Here is a 19,567-nt window from a genome sequence, read left to right as displayed (position 1 = left end):
ATCAGGTGCAGATCAAAGGAAATGACAGTTATCACTATTACCAGGAGTAACGAGGGCCGGTTATTCTTTCTTTTTAGGATTTTGTCAGCAAAGCTTCAGTGCAGGGAAATAAGAAGCACACATGCCCCCGTTTCCTTTCCCATAGCCATGGCAGACACTGTTAGCAGATCACGATGCTCTACCACAATGAACCCCATCTAAGATGCAGCCAAACATTCAGTCATTACCAATCAACTGATGAACATATGAGATGAGACCTACTTTCTATCCCTGAAATTGATGATCATGGAATAACATCATGGAGAAAAAGAAAGCAGGTTTTAAAAGGGGAAGCAGAGGAGAACTTTAACAGTGCTTCTCACCAAATCCTTCTGCTAACTACCTTTCCATCTATAGACCAATAGAACACTAAAGGTTGCTTCTAGCTCTGAAATGGGATGAGTTAACATTTAAAAAGAATCACTGATTTTGAAACTACCAGTCATTTGGCATGCACGCTTCATCTTCAGTAGAATAAATGCTTAAAGAGTGAACGTTTTCAACATAGATTCCTGTAGGGAATTGTTACATTCAAAAGTAACTATTTTAATGACATTTCTCCTAAGAAAGTTTTTCACATAGGCTCATCCTCCCCAAGGGTGCTGAGAAGGAATGGACATTCTTTCCAACCCTCGTGTGTCAGAGCCGTGTAGTGGGTTTCTGCATACATCAGAAACCCACTTGTTGGTCTGTATTTCTCTGGATCGAGAAGCAGACATGGGAACACAAGAGATGCAATACCTGGGTCAGACCCCAGTTCATCCATCCAAATGTCTGTCTCTGCCATTAGCACCAAGGGCACCAAGGGACATTTTGAGGAACAGAGCAGCCCAAGGAGAGCATAAAGTTCTGAACACCACAGAGCTATTTACCATAAATGTTTCATTTCCTTTAATAAGAATTCATTACTGACACAGCTGTGATGATCCCACAGGAGCAACAACTGCGAGTGGTAGGCTCTTGCCTCTGCAAAGAGGCCTCCTTCCCTCTGCGGCCATGCCTGTGGCCTGAGAACACAGCACTATTCATGGGATCACTGTACTTTCTACAGTAGCTGCTGGCTCAGGCACTTGAGCAGCATGGGTGCCTTGGTGTTTTATTATTGATAAAGAAATATGTTTCTAGTTCATCAAATTACATTTCAGGGCCCTGCCAGGCCAAAATTCTATGTAAGTAATGACTGGGGTTCTTCAGTTGCAAAGAATGTCTGTTCCCTTCCAGGAGAAAAGCTTGTGGGATGATTGTTTAAAATCTTTTGCCAATATGGACATGAGAAAAAGAGCTCTGGAGTGGAAATCAAGGAGTTTGTCATGGGTGTTGGATCAACTTCTGTACCATGAAAAAGGGGCAAAGACCGTCTCCTAACCTGCGTTCAGGAGGGAGGTGGTTCTGTGCTGCTGTTGACAATGCAGGATGCATCACTTCTCTATAAATGCATGGAAATGAGGCCATTATTGGAGGTAAAATTCACCTGAATATGGATGAATTCTCTGCTGGAAAGACTAACCTTTGTTGAAATGGAGGGGTGCAAGAGTGCAAGATTCCTAGCTCCCTCTGTCTAAATGTGGATTTGCCAGAAGTAGGCCCTCAGGCAAACTCAAGTACAAGTTTATTTTGGAGATGATTTAGATAGGGGAGTCAGGAAAGGAGACAGGGAGGGGAATGCAGCCAATCAAAGGAGTGTTACAAAACCAGTTGTCACTCTGGGTAGCTAGAGCTTAATCCCGCTGAGAACTGTAGCAAACAGCACAGAATACACCTCAGTTCTCTCAGCCAAGCGGTGAGGGAGCTGGGGTACTTATACACCCACCTCCCATCAGACTTTGGTGGAGGGCTTCTCCTGGGGCAAAGAGCCATAGAGATTCTCCAGCTCATCCAGCCTGCAGGATCTGGGCAGAGCTCCCATCCTCAGCTTTGGAGAAAGCCCTCAGGCAAAGAGATGCAAGTGCTGGGGGTTACCCAGACTGAAAATGGCAGGACCCCAGGAAAGTGGGCAGGGCATTGATGCCTTGGGAAACACCTCCTGTCCCTATTTCTCCTTCTCCATTATTTAATAGAGTAAAAGGACCTATCATTTAATCATTACTTACCTGATTCTAGGTACTGCATATTTCATAAGTATCATCACAATTAATCCTCATAATAACTGTAAACTGCTATTGTTTTCATTCTCTCATTTGCACATTAAGAAATTAAGACTGGAAAAGGTTCAGGAATTTTTTCCAAGGCGACAGAGCTCATGAGTGGTGAAGGAGGGCTTCAAATCCAGGTGTTCAGGCTCTTATAAAACCCTGGCTTCCTGTGCTAAGCAAATGTCACCACATAAGCATTTGGCTGAGACGACCTTTGTCAGTGAATTGGACTCTGCTACCTTTTTGAGTAATAGTTTGAGGGGCCCTAGATTGAGGCTTCTGGTTACCATGACCCGTGTTACATCCTTCTTCACAGAGATGTTATGCACCGTCTTGCTTCCACGCACACATCCACCCATTTGAGTCTAGGACTTCATTTCTGGCTTTTGAAATGGAGGACTTGCACCCTTAAAAGTCAAGGGAAAAAAAATGGTCCATTTGCCTTTTCTAATACAGAGGGACCAACATGCTAGAAAGTCAGACCTCAACTATGACGACTCCTCCATGAACATGGTGTGAACATGGGCTGGTTACTTGCCTTCTTTGGGCCTTGGTTTGCTCATCTATACGTTGAGGATAATGATTCCTGTCCCACAGAAGCAATGAAAAAGTGGTAAATACATATTTACAGTACTCCATAAAGATTAGTTCTGTGCTTCAATTCAGGACGCTTAAATTATTGATGTGATTTCAGAGTTGAGGCTTCCCATGCTTCCAGCCTAACCTTTTGTTCACTCATCTGTTAAATCCTCAATGATCAGGACTGTGCATCCTTTATCTTTCTGGGACTGGGGTTAAGTACAGTACCCAGAGTATGCATGGTAAGGGCTAAATAAGTACTTTTATTTTTTGCACAATTTTGATTTGTTAATAAGTTTTCCATTGTTATTGACAGTCCTTAGAATGAGACGCAAATTCCATTGATGACCTCACAGCAGCCTGCACCCTCCTGTTGCCATCAGGCTCCCCCTTGTACCCCTGTGTTCTGCTCAGCCTCACTGAGCCTGAAATGCCTGAAACTGTTCTTCTTCTTCTTTTTTTTTTTTTTAATTTTTATTGGAAAATCGTTGATGTAAAATGTTGTGTTAGTTTCAGGTATACAGCAGAGTGAATCAGTTATACATATACATGTATCCACTCTTTTTTATTTTTTAGATTCTTTTCCCAATTAGGCCATTACAGAGTATTGAGTAATTCCCTGTGCTCTGCAGTAGGTTCTCATTAGTTATCTATTTTATATATGGTAGTGTGTAAATGTCAATCCCAATCTCCCAATTTATCCCTCCCCCCTTTTCCCTTGGTAACCATAAGTTTGTTTTCTACATCTGTGACTCTATTTCTGTTTTGTAAATAAGTTCATTTGTACCCCTTTTTTTAGATTCCACATATAAGCAGTATCATGATATTTGTCTTTCTGTGTCTGACTTACTTTACTCAGTAAGACAATCTCTAAGTCCATCCATGTTGCTACGAATGGCATTATTTTGTTATTTTTTTATTGCTGAGTAATATTCCATTGTGTATATGTACCACATCTTCTTTATCCGTTCCTCGGCTGATGGATGTTCAGGTTGCTTCCATGTCCTGGTTACTGTAAATAGTGCTGCAATGAACATTGGCGTGCATGCGTCTTTCTGAATTATGGTTTTCTCTGGGTATATGCTCAGGAGTGGGATTGCTGGGTCATATGGTAGCTCTGTTTTTAGTTTTTTAAGGAACCTCCATACTGTTCTCCATAGTGGCTATACCAATTTACATTCCCACCAACAGTGTAGGATGGTTCCCTTTTCTCCACACCCCTCCAGCATTTATTGTTTATAAATTTTTTGATGATGGCCATTCTGACCAGTGTGAGGTGAGCCTGAAACTTTTCAAGTGGTGGATACATCCACTTTCACAGATTCTTTTGCAGGTAATTTTGTTCAGGGGCCTTCATTCATGATGAATGTGTTCATTTGATCAATCAACACTCATTAAGCAACTGTCTATTACAGGTGCTTAGGTAGGCATAGGAGATACAAAGAAGAATAAATTTCCTCCAGCCTTACCCACGCTTCCCCAGTCTAGTGGAGAAGACACGAGAAACCAAAGGTTGCCTTGAAGCCTCATGTGCAAAAGGCTGTAGGGATGCTGAGGACATGTTTGCTATTGCATTGCTTGGATACGCTGGGTAACAAACAGCCCCAAATCCTAGTGGCTAAGAAGAATACAAATGCTGTTTATTATTCATACTACCAAATGTGCACATCACGGGTGTGGGATTCTGATATCAGTTACTCAGGGACCAGGCTGATGGAAGATTCATCCTGACAGATGTTTCCGTGAAGGCTTAACCAAGAACGCGCAAGGTAGTGAGTCAGACACTGGCTGTGAAAGTCTGCCTAGAAAGGGCAGACAGCCTGTTGTTTTGTTCACATTTCATTAACCAAAGCATACGTCATGGCCCCATCTAACCATGCAGCGGGCCTACACGTGTGCTCCTTCCAGGTCTTGGAACAGGAAGAAATGGGATATTTGTCCACAGGCTGAAAGGCCATCCAAGTTGGAATCCAGTTGTTGGGTGTTTTATTGAATTGTCTCTCCCAGTGTCCTTTCTCAGCTAATAATTCTGTCCTGGGTGTACACAAAAGCTGTGTCCTGGGAGAAGCGCTCTCTGAGTCCATTCACTTGGTATTTGTCATTCTCTTTCGTGGACCCGGACCTAGTGGGTGCTGCCCAGAGAGAGGTCCTGCCCTCCGGGAGCTCACAGGGTGGTTGAGTCCAAGCTACGACTGCAGTTTGTTGGAAAGTCACATGTTGGGTACACACACAGTATGACAGGGCCACCAAAAGAGGGTCGGGAAGGCTCTGTGGGAGGCTGAGTGTTACCACACCTGGCAGACTGCGTTTCCCAACGTTCGTGCCAGGGGACCAGGGAGCAGCAGGCATCACGGGGGCGAGGGGTGGGGGAGTACCAGGACAGATCAAAGCGTCTAAAAGAGAAGCATGAAGTCATCCATTGCTGCAGGGGAGGAGTTGGGCAGTGTCAAGACCCCAATTCTTGGTGCGATCCCCAAGGGGCCAATCAAGATGCGCTAGGTATTTTGTGATTAAAAAAATAAACAGGGGCTTCCCTGGTGGCGCAGTGGTTGAGAGTCCGCCTGCCAATGCAGGGGACACGGGTTCGTGCCCTGGTCTGGGAAGATCCCACATGCCACGGAGCGGCTGGGCCCGTGAGCCATGGCCGCTGAGCCTGTGCATCCGGAGCCTGTGCTCCGCAACGGGAGAGGCTACAACAGTGAGAGGCCCATGTACCACACACACACACACACACACACACACACAAATTACAAACAAAAAAGTTAACAAGCCCTGGATGAGAGAAGGGCATTGTGTTGGTTGCAGCCGCACAGATTCCTTTCACTCCGGTGTTTTAAGGGAGCCTGGCCTTTTCAGGTGTGTTGGTCTTCACTTTGGGCTGCTCCATTGGATCAATACGTAATTAGTACGTCTAAAGATGCCGTGAAAGCCCCTGCTGTATTAAAAAAGAAACCCAAAAAACTCTCCATCCCCTTCAAACCTCCATTTAGACTCATCAAACTCAGGCCTCAGGAAAGCAGCCAGGAGAGAGAAGCAGGCCGCTGATTGCCGTTGCCTTGGTAAGGGGAATCCGCTCCCTCCAGGCTCTGTGGTTTCCATGGGAACAGCACTGCTTGCCTCTGCCGCCCCAGGGCTGGCAAGATGTGCTGGAAAGAAAACTGGGGGAGAGAAAGAGACTTTGAGGATTTTGAAGGCGTTTGGGGGAACCCTCAGCTGGATGCGTTGCTGTTCCTAGCATGACAAGGGAACCTCGGGCTCCCAACGGCCCGAACAGGGAAGCACACTTACCAGATGCTCATCCACTCACACGGCTCCTTCAGACTGGACGCCACCCTGGAGAAACAGACGCAGAGGCCAGGCAGGCAGGAGTTGGTGACTGGTGGATTTTAACACCAACACTGATGCCGGGCAGCATCCCACCATCATTATAATTAGGAAGAAATGCAATAGGTACCTGGGAAGCACGGTGGGAGGTGTTTCACACACGCTGTCTGTGCTCTTCCCAGCAACACTGCATGGATCTCACAGACGAAGGAGGTGGACTCAGAGAGGAGAAAAGATAACGTGTGAGTGGTGTAGGTGGGATCTGAACCCAGCCCTGATTCTGCATGGTGGGTTCTTACGTGGAATCTAACCAGCAGTCCCAGGATGACGGTAAGTTCCCAGCAGTGGTGAGCATCCTAGCTCAGGCCTTAAGAAACGCCCTTGGTTCTTTTGGATTTGGATGCAAGAAGCACCGGCGAGTGGAGGGCGGCTGGGATGGCATCAGTACCGCCATCAGCTCTGCGGGACGCACTGCAGGCCCTGCCTGGTTTTACGGATGAGGAAACGGAGGCCAAGAAATGCTGGGCAGAGTCTTCCAGTCCAGCAGGCCACCCTGTCTCCGTTCACTCTTCTTGGGCAACTGCAGCTCTTCTGAAAGCGCCGTTTCTGGGGCGTGCTCCGGACGCGCAGGCTCAGCGGCCATGGCTCACGGGCCCAGCCGCTCCGCGGCACATGGGATCTTCCCGGACCGGGGCACGAACCCGCGTCCCCTGCATCGGCAGGCGGACTCCCAACCACTGCGCCACCAGGGAAGCCCCGGCAGCTGTTTTCTTGAACCGTAGGGCCAGCCGGGGAAGGCTGACTCACTCCATCCCCGGTCAGTGTCCCAGTCCCCTCCCTTCAGAGCCCTTCATCCTGCTGACACTTATTAGGCACCTGCTGTATGCACTGACCGTACTGCGTGCGTGGACCAGAGGCAGTGGAGACGAGGAACCACAGCCATTTTTCAGATGGGCCAACAGGTGGATTGAGGCCCGCAGAGGTGAAGTGACACGTCGACAAAGGCCACACAGTGGGAGGCCTGGGTGTGAACCTCACAGCTCCAGATGCCCAACTGAGGGCGCTTTCCGGGGCCCAGGCTGACCCCTTCTTAGGGAGATTAAACACCATCATACCAAACTGCTTTAGAACCTGGACGAAGCAACGCTGCATGAAATAACCGCGTGTGTACTGGTAGACGCTGTGTGGGGTGCATAGGAGGGGCTGATGAGATAAGTCATGAGCACTGGGGGCGTCCCCCCAACAAAGCTGCTGCCCCCGTGGGTCTCTGGTGACAGGGCTGCTCCCGAGACACCTCCTCTGTGGCCAGGGTCGTCTGCTACTGCCCTTTGCAGATGAGCCAGATAAGAGTCTAACGTGGTGGACTCGATGCTTAATATAAGAACAGGTTACAATGCAGCTCACTGCGGTGCGCTCTGAACACTCAGGCACTGCCATGCTGGACTCGGAAGGCACAGCACAACGACAGTGTACCCACACTTTTAGGCCCGGGTCCAGGGTCTTCCTTCTGCCACCTCCACCCCACGCCCCGCCGCTCTGTGCTGACGCCAGTCATGCATGAGCAAGTTAGGGGCTCTTCCTCCTATTCATAGAGACACCCTGTCCCTATTCCCTTGCATTTCCTCACAAGGGCACTTGGAGGATCATGGAGATCATGGGCGTCCCCTGCAGACACCACGCAGCCCATGCAGGCATCACCACGCCACGTGCGAGGATGGTCTCTTGATGCGCCTGTGACTCTGTCTAGGGCCTTCTCTGTTCCCAGGAACACACCTGACTTGGCCAGTGCAGAGGTGTGCAGAAGTGTTAAGGGTCTGCCCTAAAGTGTTGAAGACAGCCTTAAACGTGACGGATGGGGGTCCACGTATAGCCCCGGGGCATGTTCTGCAGTGGCTCCCAGAGGGGCCCTGGCAAGGCTGAGCCTATGTGTCAGCTCCTTCCCTTTCTTATCTTACCTCTCCACTCCCCTCCTGGGGTCGCCTGCTGGCCTTCAAACTGTTGTCTGGGGGCCTGCTCTGGAGCGACCCGCCTATGAAGGAAGCTCATCTCTTGGAGGGCAAGAGGAGACAGCCCCAGCTCAGCTGTTAAAAGAAATCTCTTTTCGTGACGTTTTTCCAAAAGATGATGTATCTCTAAGAGGGAGCGTGAAATACCTGCTGTATTCTCTGCAAGGTGTGCATTAGCTCTTTGAAATCATTGTAGTAATTTCCTCGGCAGCCTGGTGCATGTTTTCAGAGGGGCTGCCATGAAGGGGCGGTCGGAGTGGGAACCGTGTCAGGTGAGGCTTCCCGGGCACACTTCTCCTGGCCGCTCTTCCCACACGCCTGGGATCCACCGAAGAAGACTTCTGTTGCTGTTCAGAAGCAAACCAATTGGAAAGCATTTAATTCACTCTCCGCTGCCTTGCATTCCCCCCAGCTGACCCCCTGACACACCCATGCTTTGTCTCAGCCACTGCCCAGCCACCTTCAGCTCAGTGAGGAGGTCCGGCAGGGCCGGCTGCTCTGCTCACAGCCCCCAGCCCCCCCACTGCTACACTGGGATCGTCTCACGGAGAATTTCACCGATTTTCTCGTGGCCAGTCATGGGTTCCGACAGGAGGAGACACCCTTGACCGGGGACTAGGAGTTTCCGGCTGGTGACGAATCAGGCACCAGGCCAGGAAGAGCAGATCAAGACGGGGACACTGCCAAGCCTCCCACTCCCCAGAGAGAGAGGAGGGTCCCTGAGCCGTCAGGAAGGAGCAGCCTGAAGGAGAGTGCTGTGGTCCCCATGCCCACACCCCCCTCCCGTCCCCCCCTCACCCCCGCCCAACATGTGCTTGGCCAGGACTTTGGACAGCATTCAGCCCCTCCGGCGTCTGCACTGGGCTCTGTGGGTCCTTCCCCTTCCAAGGGCACAGCCCTCAGCCTGGTCCTATCCAAGAGCCCCAGCCAGGTCCCAGGGTTGGCTGGGCATCCAGACCTCTGCCGAGACCCTCCCCAACCAAAACTCAAAGCCCGGAGGCTCCGCCTGGTCACGGTCATTCCACTCACTGCTGAGTGCCAAGGGGATTTAAAAACCAGAATGCGTGGATTCGAGACATAAATGTGTCACACACTGACATAGCACCCTTGATCAAACCGTTCCTGCAGGTCCTGGTAGAGAGGCAGGAATGACGGAGCTGACACGGTGTGGGCGCCTTGCAGACGCGGACTGGTAAGGCTGCCTGCACCGTGGCCTTCACTCCCTTCACCTGCTGCCCTCAGCCAGGGTGGGGTAGGAGGGATGAAAGTAGCTGGCTTCCATATAGCAGCACCAGAGGTACCTCGAAGCCCCCTCACTTTTCCCACTTCCTCCTCGCTGACGGTAGGCGGTCCCCACGCGTGATGTTCTGCGTGGTGCCCATCACAGGGCAGACCCTGGTTTCAGTTTCCCCAGGATGACGGCTGTCCTGATCGATACACTAACCAGGCCAACCAACCAGTCTCCACTTCTGGGGGTAGGTGGGCAATGGGATGGTCACATTTACCCGGGAGCTGCCCGGCGCTGAAAAGCCCCGTGGCAGCTGCACAGAGAAATGCAAAGGAACAAACAGCCCACCTGCTTCCCTCTGGTGTGTGGAGGTAGAATTTAGATCAGATCAGGTCCCCTGCTCGGAGGGGCCCCCAGAAGGAAGAGGTCACCGGCTGGAGTAAGATGGTTAATAGATGCCGGGAGCCGGGATCACAGCACAAGGCCCCGAGGAAGGCTGACTCACTCCATCCCCGGTCAGCGTCCCAGTCCCCTCCCTTCAGAGCTCTTCATCCTGCTGACACTTATTAGGCACCTGCTGTATGCACTGACCGTACTGTGTGCGTGGACCAGAGGCAGACCTCTTCCCCGCCCCGGTCCGTCTGCTGGGTGCGTGGTCCTCGTTGTGGACCCTCTAGCATGGTGTCCAGTCCGGCTGCGCCTCGGGTTCCTCGTCTACAGCACGGGAGCAGCAGCTTTCCGTCCCGGGTCAGAGGCGTAGTGGGTGCGAAGTGCAGGGCCCACGCCTGCCAGGAGCAGAGCTCACTGCGTGCGCCGTTGTCAACTCTGCACAAGTCTGTGTGGCCGTCCTGCCCTCAGAGCCTCCGTCTCTGCCCATCCCGGCCTGTCAGCAGCCAGCCCACCCCACGGGCGCTGAGAGTTCATACAGACGAAGGGCACGTCAGGAAGGACCTGTGGGCGGGGCTTGTCATCTTCAGAACCACGGAGTGGGGCTCAAGGTTGGCCAGGTCCAGGTGCACGGTGGGCCGGACGGTGACAGGAAATCTGGGCTCTGGGTGCCCGAGGGTGAGAGACAGGCCTGCCCTGCAGGGTTCCCTTTCCTTAGCTTTGCCCCACAGCGGCCATCATCAACGTCCTGGGTTTGGAAAGTGTGCAGAAAGGATGATTTCTCGTGGTTTCTGCCCTGTACTGGACTCCCTGGGGAGGGGAGGGCAATGTGTTATAGAAGTGAGAGCCGGGAGGGAGTCATAAGAGGCCCAGGCCCCAGGCCAGGGCAGGAGTGGGACAAGGAAAGGAGGGACAGAGGGACAGTTTAGAGCAGGGGCTTAATCCTGTGTGTGCCACGGACCCCTGGGTAATCCCTGAAGCCTGCAGACCTCTGCTCGGGAAGACGTTTCAGCGTTTGCAAGATGTGTGAGGTGACAGAGGGACACTGGTCCACTGAAATGAAGTTGTCACTGTGTCAGAAGATAGACCTGCATGATCGTGGTTCCCGTGTTTTCTCACGAACCCTTGGTCACAGGTGGCGGTTTGCAAGCCACCGTCACTCTAAAGTGATGCGTGAGCCATGAGGATGGCAGGACAGAGGATCACGAACGTGTCTCCTGGGGGCAGAGCCCGGGTGCTTCTCGCACAGCTGCGGTTTGTTGCCTCCGTTCTTATCTGGAGGAAACACCAAATTCCAGTTAGAGATTTGTGAACATGAAGATGTAATCTTTCCTCATCCAGGTTCGTGGACCCCGTATCAGAACGAGGGTGGCGGCGCTGTCCCAGACCTCCTGCCCTGAACGTGTTGCCACCCGTACTGAGCTGTTTTTCTCTCTCCCTTCTGTAGCCCTGCACGAGTTCCCCAATGACATCTTCACCAACGAGGACAGAAGACAGGGGGCGGTCGTCCTCCACGTGCTCTGTGTAAGTACCCCTCCGGTGGCCCTGGCAGGGGTCTGGGGGGCGGGGTGCAGAGAGGTGCTCTCAGAGGAGTCTCCCCTCCTGTTCACATACCTGGTAGGGGGCCTGTGAGCCCCATGGAGGGCGATCTCCAAATGTACTTTTTAAAAAATGTTTTTATTGAAGTATAGTTGATTTACAGTGTTTCAGGTGTGCAGCACGGTGATTCAGTTACGTAATATATATGTGTGTGTATGTATATACGTGGACCTATTCTTTTTCAGATTCTTTTCCATTATAAGTTATTACGAGATATTGAGTATAATTCCCTGTGCTTTACAGGTAGTCCTTGTTGTTTATCTGTTTTATATATGGAAGTGTGTATCCAAACGTACTGTTTCTAAGAGGCCACGGGTGTGTACACTGGAAGATACCTGGATTTTTCTTTCCTTGATACCCATGCCCAGGGCGTGGGTTCTGAGGTTGCGCAGAGCATGGGCTCTCTCTGCCGAAACGCCACCTTCTCGGGGAGGCCTTCCTTTTCCAACCAGTCTTTGTCAACTGCCTGTCTTTCCCCTTACCCGGCTTTACGTTTCTCCACAGCACCGAGCACTCTGTGACATAATATTATAGAGTTATTTGCTTACTGCCCGTCACCCTCACTCACACATCAGCCCCGTGAGAACAGGGACGTAGTTTTGTGCGTGGCTTCCTTCCCAGACCTGTACCTGGCACGTGATGGGGCCAAAGTATTTGTTAAATTCGTGGATTCAATGTAATGGCACGTAGTAGGTGGTCCACCACTGCCCTAGCACTTCATCCACAGGCCCAGTGGCTTGAAGGCCTTTGGTTTTCCTTGTCCCCATTCGGAGAGTTTGGGGAGGGTGCAGGGGTGAAGCTGTCTCGAAGGAGTGGCTGCAGAACCAGAAAGACCCAGGGCAGAGGCTCCACTAGGTCCGTCACCGTGCTTTCCCATCTCGGCGGCATTCACTCTCCCCCGGAATGCTCTTAATTCCGTTCTGGTTACTTATTGCTGGGAAACAGTCTCCAAATTTAGTGACACACCCAAGAACCACTTTCCAGGGGTCAGTAGTTCAGAAAGGGCACAGAGGGGATGCTGTACCCCCGGATCCGGGGCCCGGGGTGGGACGATTCGGATGGCTGGTGGTGACGCCGACGGCTGGGGCTGGAGCCATTGCTGCTGGAGGAGCCCTCGGAGAAGGCTGGTCCACTCCCTTGTTTGCTGTCCGTGTCTGCGGTGCCCAGAAGACTAGGTCGGCTGTGACCGCTGACCAGAGCACCTTGGTGTGGCCCCTCCAGCGTGGCTCCACGTGGCAGCTGAGGGTTTGCAGAGGGAGGGTCACGGTGACAAGGAAGAAGCCCTGAATGGCCCGGCCTTAGAAGTCGCACACGTCATTTCCGGCGGCCTCTATTGCAGTCACACGTACACCATGACTCAGGGGAGGGGACAGAGACCTTACTTTTCCAACCACACCTGACCTGAGTAGGTCAGTGGGCACACCCTGGGCTCTGGAGTCAGACCAGACGTGGGCTGGGGCCCAGTTCTGTGCTCCCTGCTTTGTGCGTGGCTTCCGGTAAGATATTTACCCTCTGGACGCATAAGCTGCCCTCAGCGTGACCCCCTTCCTGGTGAACTTTCCCCACGCACCCCAACCGGCCAATACTCTGCCTGAAAAAAGGGCACGAGGGATCTCCTGTCAGCAAAGACATTCTCTAACAATACCAAACGATAGAGCAGACTCTGCAGCCTCCTGCCCTTCAGCGCAGTTGCAGGCACAGAGCAGTTACTGTGGAGGGCAGCTGCCACCCCTGGCACAGGGAGCCTTCCCGGTCACCGGGCTGAGAACGTCCCAGCAGCCTTAGCGCCCTGATGCCTCGGCATCTGAGAGATGAGGCTTCCCCTCTCGGCCCGGGCCCGAACGGCACGAGCTTCCGTCTCCCAAGGCAGTGCGGTTATCTGCCGATGGCGGGGCGCCGCCTCCCACCGGGGTCCTGAGGAAGGTGCGTGCGCCTCGTCCTCCGTGAGCCGAGGGTCCCCGTAAGGCCTCTGCCCTCTGGCAGTGCATCCCAGGCAGGCATGAAGGGTAATTCTCCCCTTTGCTTAAAGGTGCTTTTTTTCCCCACGTGCCTAAAGGGGTGGACATAAGCCTGCAACTTCACACTTTGTCATCACTGGCTCTGACCCCCATCCTCGGCCCTGGGCCCTGCATCATAGAAACCACAGGGCAGGGAGTCCAGGGGCCAAGGTCAGCGTCCACCCCTTCAAGACCACGCTCCAGGCACCCGGAATTTCAGAATTCTCCACCCAGGCAGCCTGTACCTGTGGCCAAGGCCTGCGCAGGCCTCCTCCCGGACCCACCTCACGGAGGGAGGAGACCCCGGTGGAGAAGCCTGACCTCCTGCCTAGGGGGGTCCCCGTGCAGGCAGGTGCAGGACGGGGCCAGGCTCGGGTCAGGAAGGGCCCCTCTTCTCCACCTGTCAGGGTGGGCCTGCTGGTGGCCTCCCCAGGGTCAAGGAGCAAGTCTCGGTTATCCTACCCTTGAGAGTATAAGCCCCCTGGGGGGACCTGAGCATCCCGAGAAACCCTTACACAGCGTCTGACGAGTCGCAGAACAAAAGCTGCTCAGTCCCTGATTGTTCAGCACTGAGACAAACCGTTCTTTTTACCCCTCCACCCACTATGACACCCAACACATTTAAGGCGCTTAGAAATTGTCAGATGAACATTGTTGGTTGTAAGAAAGGCTGCCAGGGCTAACCTCAGCCGTTTCGGTGGCCAGTGAACAGATAAATGCATGAGTCAGAGCTACGGGAGCTACACACAGGTTCCTGCACTCAGCCTGCTGGAAAGCGTCCCCAAGCCCCTGCAACATGGTGGCACCGGGCTGGACCCTTCTAAAAGCCCGGACACAGCTCACCCTGCAGGAGCCCGCTGTCCTGTAGGCAGGCCCACCTCTGGACCGCTCCCACGGTGTGTGAGCGTGGCCGTGGTCCCCCCAGTGCCGTGGGAATGCAGTGAAGGCTCCATCCAGTGCTGAAGGGCAGCTGAGTGGGTTTGAAAAGTGGGCAGGTGTTTTCTAAAGGAGAAGGGGGAAGGGATTCCAGGCAGAAACCAGAAACCCGTGATCGAAGATGTAGGCCCTCGAGTCCAGGGGTTCTGGAGTGAGCGGAAACTAAGGTGGGAGGGTGGGAGGTACCAAGAGGTCACTCGGCTGCTGGCTTGGAAGTGCGGGGAAGCAGCCCCCAGTCGCCATCCCTCCTCGCCTGGGGAATTGGATCAGGCATGGCCAGAGGTGACCCAGAGCAGTCTGCTCCCCAGCCAGGCGACAGAGGTCCAGGAAGTCCAGTGAGGAAGGCTCAGGGCCATTTGGGTAGGGGTCCCAGAATCCAGGTTCCTGAGGAACACCTCTCAGGACATCATAAATGGGATGTGGGGACTCATCGTCTGGCCTCCTCCAGTGAGGGGAGGGAAGCCCTCTGTGGGAGGGTCCCAGAGCTGTGTCCTGTCACCCCAGGCCGCCCCAGGGAGAGGGCCCCAGGAACCGACTGGCAGTGATTTGGGATCTCCACCGGAGTGCCTGAGCCTTTCAGAGTATAACGCAAAACCTGATTAAACTTTACATTTGCACCTAAACTCACACACCCCTTTCCACACAGACCCAGTGAGTTTGCTTTTCACGGGAGGCTTTTCAGCCGGGTGCTGGCCTCTGGTCACAGGTGGTTCCGAGGACTCCCTGAAACCATCCTTCAATCTTACTTGTCTAAAAAGCTTACCTCTCTTTTTCTTTTCTTTCACACAAATACGTCCCTCTTTTGTGTGAGCTTTGTGGAAATCACGTAGCCATTTCTGGTTAAAATTTCCCCACACTGTGACTTCAACTTTCCCTTGGCTTTTTCTGGTTTTGTGGCTGTCAGAAATGCTCAGGCCTGAGACTGCGCTAGAAAAAGAGTCCTTCCGACTTTCTTTCCATATGGGTTCCTTCCTAGAGTGCAAATCCGTCGTCTGTGTAACTTTATCAACAATGACTATCCCCGAGGAAACACACTTGTCTGAGAACTTGCTTTACAGTCAGCCTGTTCTAACGTTGAGATGCTGAAAGCAGTGTTCCTGGTCTGTGAGGAGATGTGCACCCTAGAAACTCATGGGCCCTGCCCCAGATGGACAAGCAAGCCTGGAAATAACTCTGTGGAATCATGCTTTGTTGGTGATTTATAAATACCTTGTGACGTTTTGCTGCGCATCCTGCGTGTAGACAGCCGAATCTCTGCGATTGTGAGCCGGGCTCCACATTTTCTCTTCCAGTGAAGAAGCTTTAAGTCATCCATGTTTGAGATTCTTTCTCAAGACTGGTCTGTCTTTAATAAATCAGCCTCCACAGCAGAAGTAAATGCCCCCTGTGTACCTTGTTAGCTTTCGAAGGGATTCTGCCTAAGTTTTGAGCCTTCTTTTTGCATTTTTAGTGTGATTCCTCTCTTTCGGCGGGCAGAGATTTCTACATGCTTGGGTGTGAGGTGGTAAGGTATCGCACTCCTGGAAATGAACGTGGAGGCCTTACAAACGCAAATTCTGCTAAGTGAGTCTGGAAGATGGGCTGCTAGCTGGTCCAGTGACTCAGACCCACCCATGGACCAGCCCAGGACAGAAGCATCAACGAGAATGTTTCTGACATCCATCCTTATATTCTAAAACCTAGACACTCTGTGCCCACGGAAGAAACTTCTTCCTCCGAGGAGCCTTTAGGGTCACATCAGGCCTCCCAGGGTGGCCAAAGGGATGCTTAGGCCACCAGGAGGTCCCTGACCGTCTTCCTTCAGCCAGCTCTGTCCGGTGGGGGGACTCCCTTGTCCATATGTCCATCCTCACTGCATCCCAGTGTCCAGTGTCCATTAGTGGCTCCCACGTGAGGAGAGGAGGTGGGCTCCCAACAGCGTGGGTGTTAGAGAAGCACAGGCAGGAGCCGTGTGCTGGGCCATCGTGCGAGGGCTCCTGCCCAGGGAGGTGCTCCAGGAGCAGCAACAGGGACCGTTCATGTCAGTCCCTGCAGCATCCCCATAGGATGGTGTCCAGGGCTGGATCCCCAAGGTTGGTGGTCTCCCCAAGCCCCCAGCTCCTGTCCACATTTCTCTCCTCCTTCTCTGCCCCGGAAGTTTTTAATCTGGTCTAGGAATTGGGGAAACTCACTCTGTGAGCCTGCATCCAGATTCTCCCTTATTCCCAGATCAGCTTTTTGAACTCAAGAACTTGCTCATTTCTGTCTCGTGATTCCATGAAGACCTCCTGTCTCCCCAGAGCTGCAGAGGAAAACAACTGGCACTGGAGGAAGGCCCCTGGGACAGAGGTGGTGAAATGTGATTGGAATTCGAGGGTGAGGCTGTTCAGATATCGTCCTCCCTCTGCAGTTGTGGTTTCTCTAGGTCCAGTCTGTATTTCCTTGATGTCGCGGCATTGCCCGCCTAGCCCAAGCAGAGTGCCTGCATGCCCTGGCTCTCTCTGTCCTGCCCCGTCTAGGCCATCTCTGCCCCCGAGCTGCCCCCGGCTCCCCCTGGTGTCCTCTGCCTCTGCTCTGCTTGCTCACTCCCCGCCCCACCCGCACTGTTCACTGTCCCTTAATTCACAACCCCCAGAAGCCTCGTGTTTTTTCTGCCAGACCATGGGTCACCCGCCGACCTGACACTTGGTCAGGTCTTCATCAGTCAGGGAGACTGAAGCACAGGAGGGTGGGCGGATCCTGAAGGGGGACTCTTGGCTTTGCAGCCCGCACCCTAACTCCAACCTAACCCCCCACCCAGAGCAAGGTGAAGGCTACTTTGGATGTGCTCCCTGGGAACCCGGGGGAGAGCCCCATCTCGGGTGGGAAGGACTCCCTTCCTCTCCCTGACTCCTCCGAGCTCCAGTCCCCTTTCAGTCCTGCGGGAGGGGGCTCTCTGGAAGGGGCCTCACTCCGTGGATATCATTTCCTTGTGGGCTGGGCTGCTTCCAGTTATCTGTTTAATTATAATATCTGGAAAATAGTTTCCCTGGATCCACTCCCTTCCCTGGGGCCTAGATTGCTTTTGTTAAGAGCCAAAGAATAAACTAATTGATGCCCTAGCCAGTTCTCAGGGGATGGAGGGGCCGGGGTACCAGCAGGAGGTGGAGGGGGCCCTTCCTGCCCCCCCACCCCCACCCCCCACCTCGTGCCGACTTGGAGAGGCAGCTTTGCATGTCAAAGCGCCACCTCAGCCCCAGGGGTTATTTTTAGCTCTCCAAGGCCACGCTTTTGCTTTTTTGGGCCTGAGACTCAACTTTACTTGCATAGACCAGCGCTATCTAGTAGCACTTTCTGTGCTGATGGAGGTGTTCTCTCTCTGCTCCTTCCAATACGGGGGCGGCTGGCCACCTGTGGCTACTGAGCATTTGAAGTGTGGTTAGTCTGACTGAGAGGTTAGTCTGATTTTAAATTTTATTATGATTAATATAGGTTTAAATAGCCACAAGTGGAAGGGGCTCCCCTAGAAAGCCTAGAGATGAATTCTAATTCAGCATCATCCCTCCCTTTGCTTATGTTGTCAACTCAAAATCACGAAGCAGAGGTGGCCGGGAATAAAAGGTCACCAGGAAAGAGGCGCTGCTCCTTTACCCCAGCCTCTGATGGATTTAGTAGCTCCAACAAACGGGATGCAGAGAAGGCACTGCCAGGCCACCAGGACGGGATGTTTGATGAGAGAGTCGAACACCGAGATTAGGAGTGAGAAAGTATATCACCAACACGCTGGGGGCTTTGGAACAAGTTACAGAACTTCTCCTGGCCTCAATTTCCACATCTGTAAAGTGGGAGTACATAGTAGATACTCAGGAAATGTTAGGTTCTTTAGTCTTCACCTTCTCCCCACCCCACATCCCTCTAAGGGCAGCTCACCTGTGCTTAACCCATCACAAAGGACCAGAGACAGACCCACTGGGAGACAGCCCCGTCTTGCAGGGCACCAGGATAGGGGGTGTCCCAGAGACCTCTGTGCAACTGGCATTTCCACCCAGGGCCCAGGGCTCTGGGAGAGGGGCTGCCTCAGGGGTTTTAACATTTAAGGGGACCCACAGGATCTGGTCAGCAAGGCCCTGGCACAAGCTCACTGGTGAGGTAGATGTGTTTAGTTAAGGGATTTCACCCTGGAAGAGAAAAATGATTAGAGGAGCTTGTGGAATTTCCTGTTTACTCTTGGAAAAGTGCTGAGCATGTCCTTAATTTGTCAGTGTCAACTCAAAGCTAAAACTGGTGTCCAGAGAGGCTTAGTACAAAGAGGGTAAATTATGTTCCGATAGATCTTAAGTTACTCACTCCTCTCCTCGCATGAGACCCAGTTCAGACGACCCAGGGCTGACCATTAGGCACCATGGGCTGCACACAGCTTGGCTGGTGGTTGATTCTCCAGGACCCGGAGCTGGATATAAAGCCTGGAGGTTAAGAGCACGCACTTTGAGTGACGCCCACCTGAGGCTCAGTCCTGGCTTTTCTACCGATGAGCCGCGTAGCCATGACAAGCTGCTTTACCTTGCCACGCCTCCGTTTCCCCATCGGTCCCTGGAGGTAAATGCACGCCCATCTCATCTGGCTGCTTTCAGGAATCATGAAGACAGGCGTGCAAAGCTCCTGGCGGAGCATCTGGCGCTGCCTGGATTATGCCCCACCTGTACCCACTTAGTATTTACAGCGGGTGTGTGCCTGCCTGACCCCCCATCATCCAGCCCCCGTGACTCTGGGCTTTTTCTGGTCCCCAGAGCCCCTTCTACCAGAATGCAGGGCAGCACAGATGTGCCAGGAAGTCACCAGCCCCCAGAAGTAGCCCTCAGACAGAGAGGGGTTGGGGAATAAATAAATACCTCGGTTCCCTTGTGCCTCGGATGTGCTCACGGAAACGCCACCCTGTCTCCCGCAGTTGTCCAAGCAGGGATAAGCTCTAGGTGCCCATCCAGCATCTTGCTGGATAACACACCTTGACGAGCTGCCCATTCTTCCCCAACTCAGTTTCCTGCTCTTCTCCGGGGGGGCTCTTCCTGAGATTCCCCCCCTCCCAGTTAAAAGACTTGCACTGGAATCCTGGAATCCAGTTCTGCTTCTGAGGCAAAGGCTGAAGAGATATCACCTACCATTATTATTATGCACATCCGTTCCCTCTCTAAAACCCATGAGGCTACAGGAGATGCAGAATTCTGAGACTCCAGCCCCTTCTGGACAGGCACACACTAAGGTGCGACACGAGTTGATCTACTGTGTCTTTGGTTCACGTCCTGAACGCAGCGCAAGAGAGAAAGAAGCTTTGGGGGGAATGAGCTTTGGAGCAGACAGTGTCACATTGGATCTTATGAGGAGCCC

The 19,567-nt window shown here is 52.7% G+C and overlaps 1 protein-coding gene across 1 annotated transcript in view; it reads left to right on the top strand.

The window, feature by feature from the left end:
* SLC24A3 (solute carrier family 24 member 3) overlaps positions 1-19,567 on the top strand; it is a 460,336-nt gene that overhangs the window by 256,322 nt on the left and 184,447 nt on the right. Inside the window, exon 3 of the mRNA XM_060032943.1 lies at positions 11,143-11,219. Coding sequence (XP_059888926.1) covers positions 11,143-11,219 — 77 coding nt within the window. The remainder of the gene's footprint in view (positions 1-11,142; positions 11,220-19,567) is intronic.

The sequence above is a fragment of the Delphinus delphis genome, chromosome 15 (assembly GCF_949987515.2).
Source record: "Delphinus delphis chromosome 15, mDelDel1.2, whole genome shotgun sequence".
Lineage (NCBI taxonomy): Eukaryota > Metazoa > Chordata > Mammalia > Artiodactyla > Delphinidae > Delphinus > Delphinus delphis.
The sequence above is the reverse complement of the archived record's forward strand: the minus strand, read 5'-3'. Positions and strand labels throughout refer to the sequence as shown.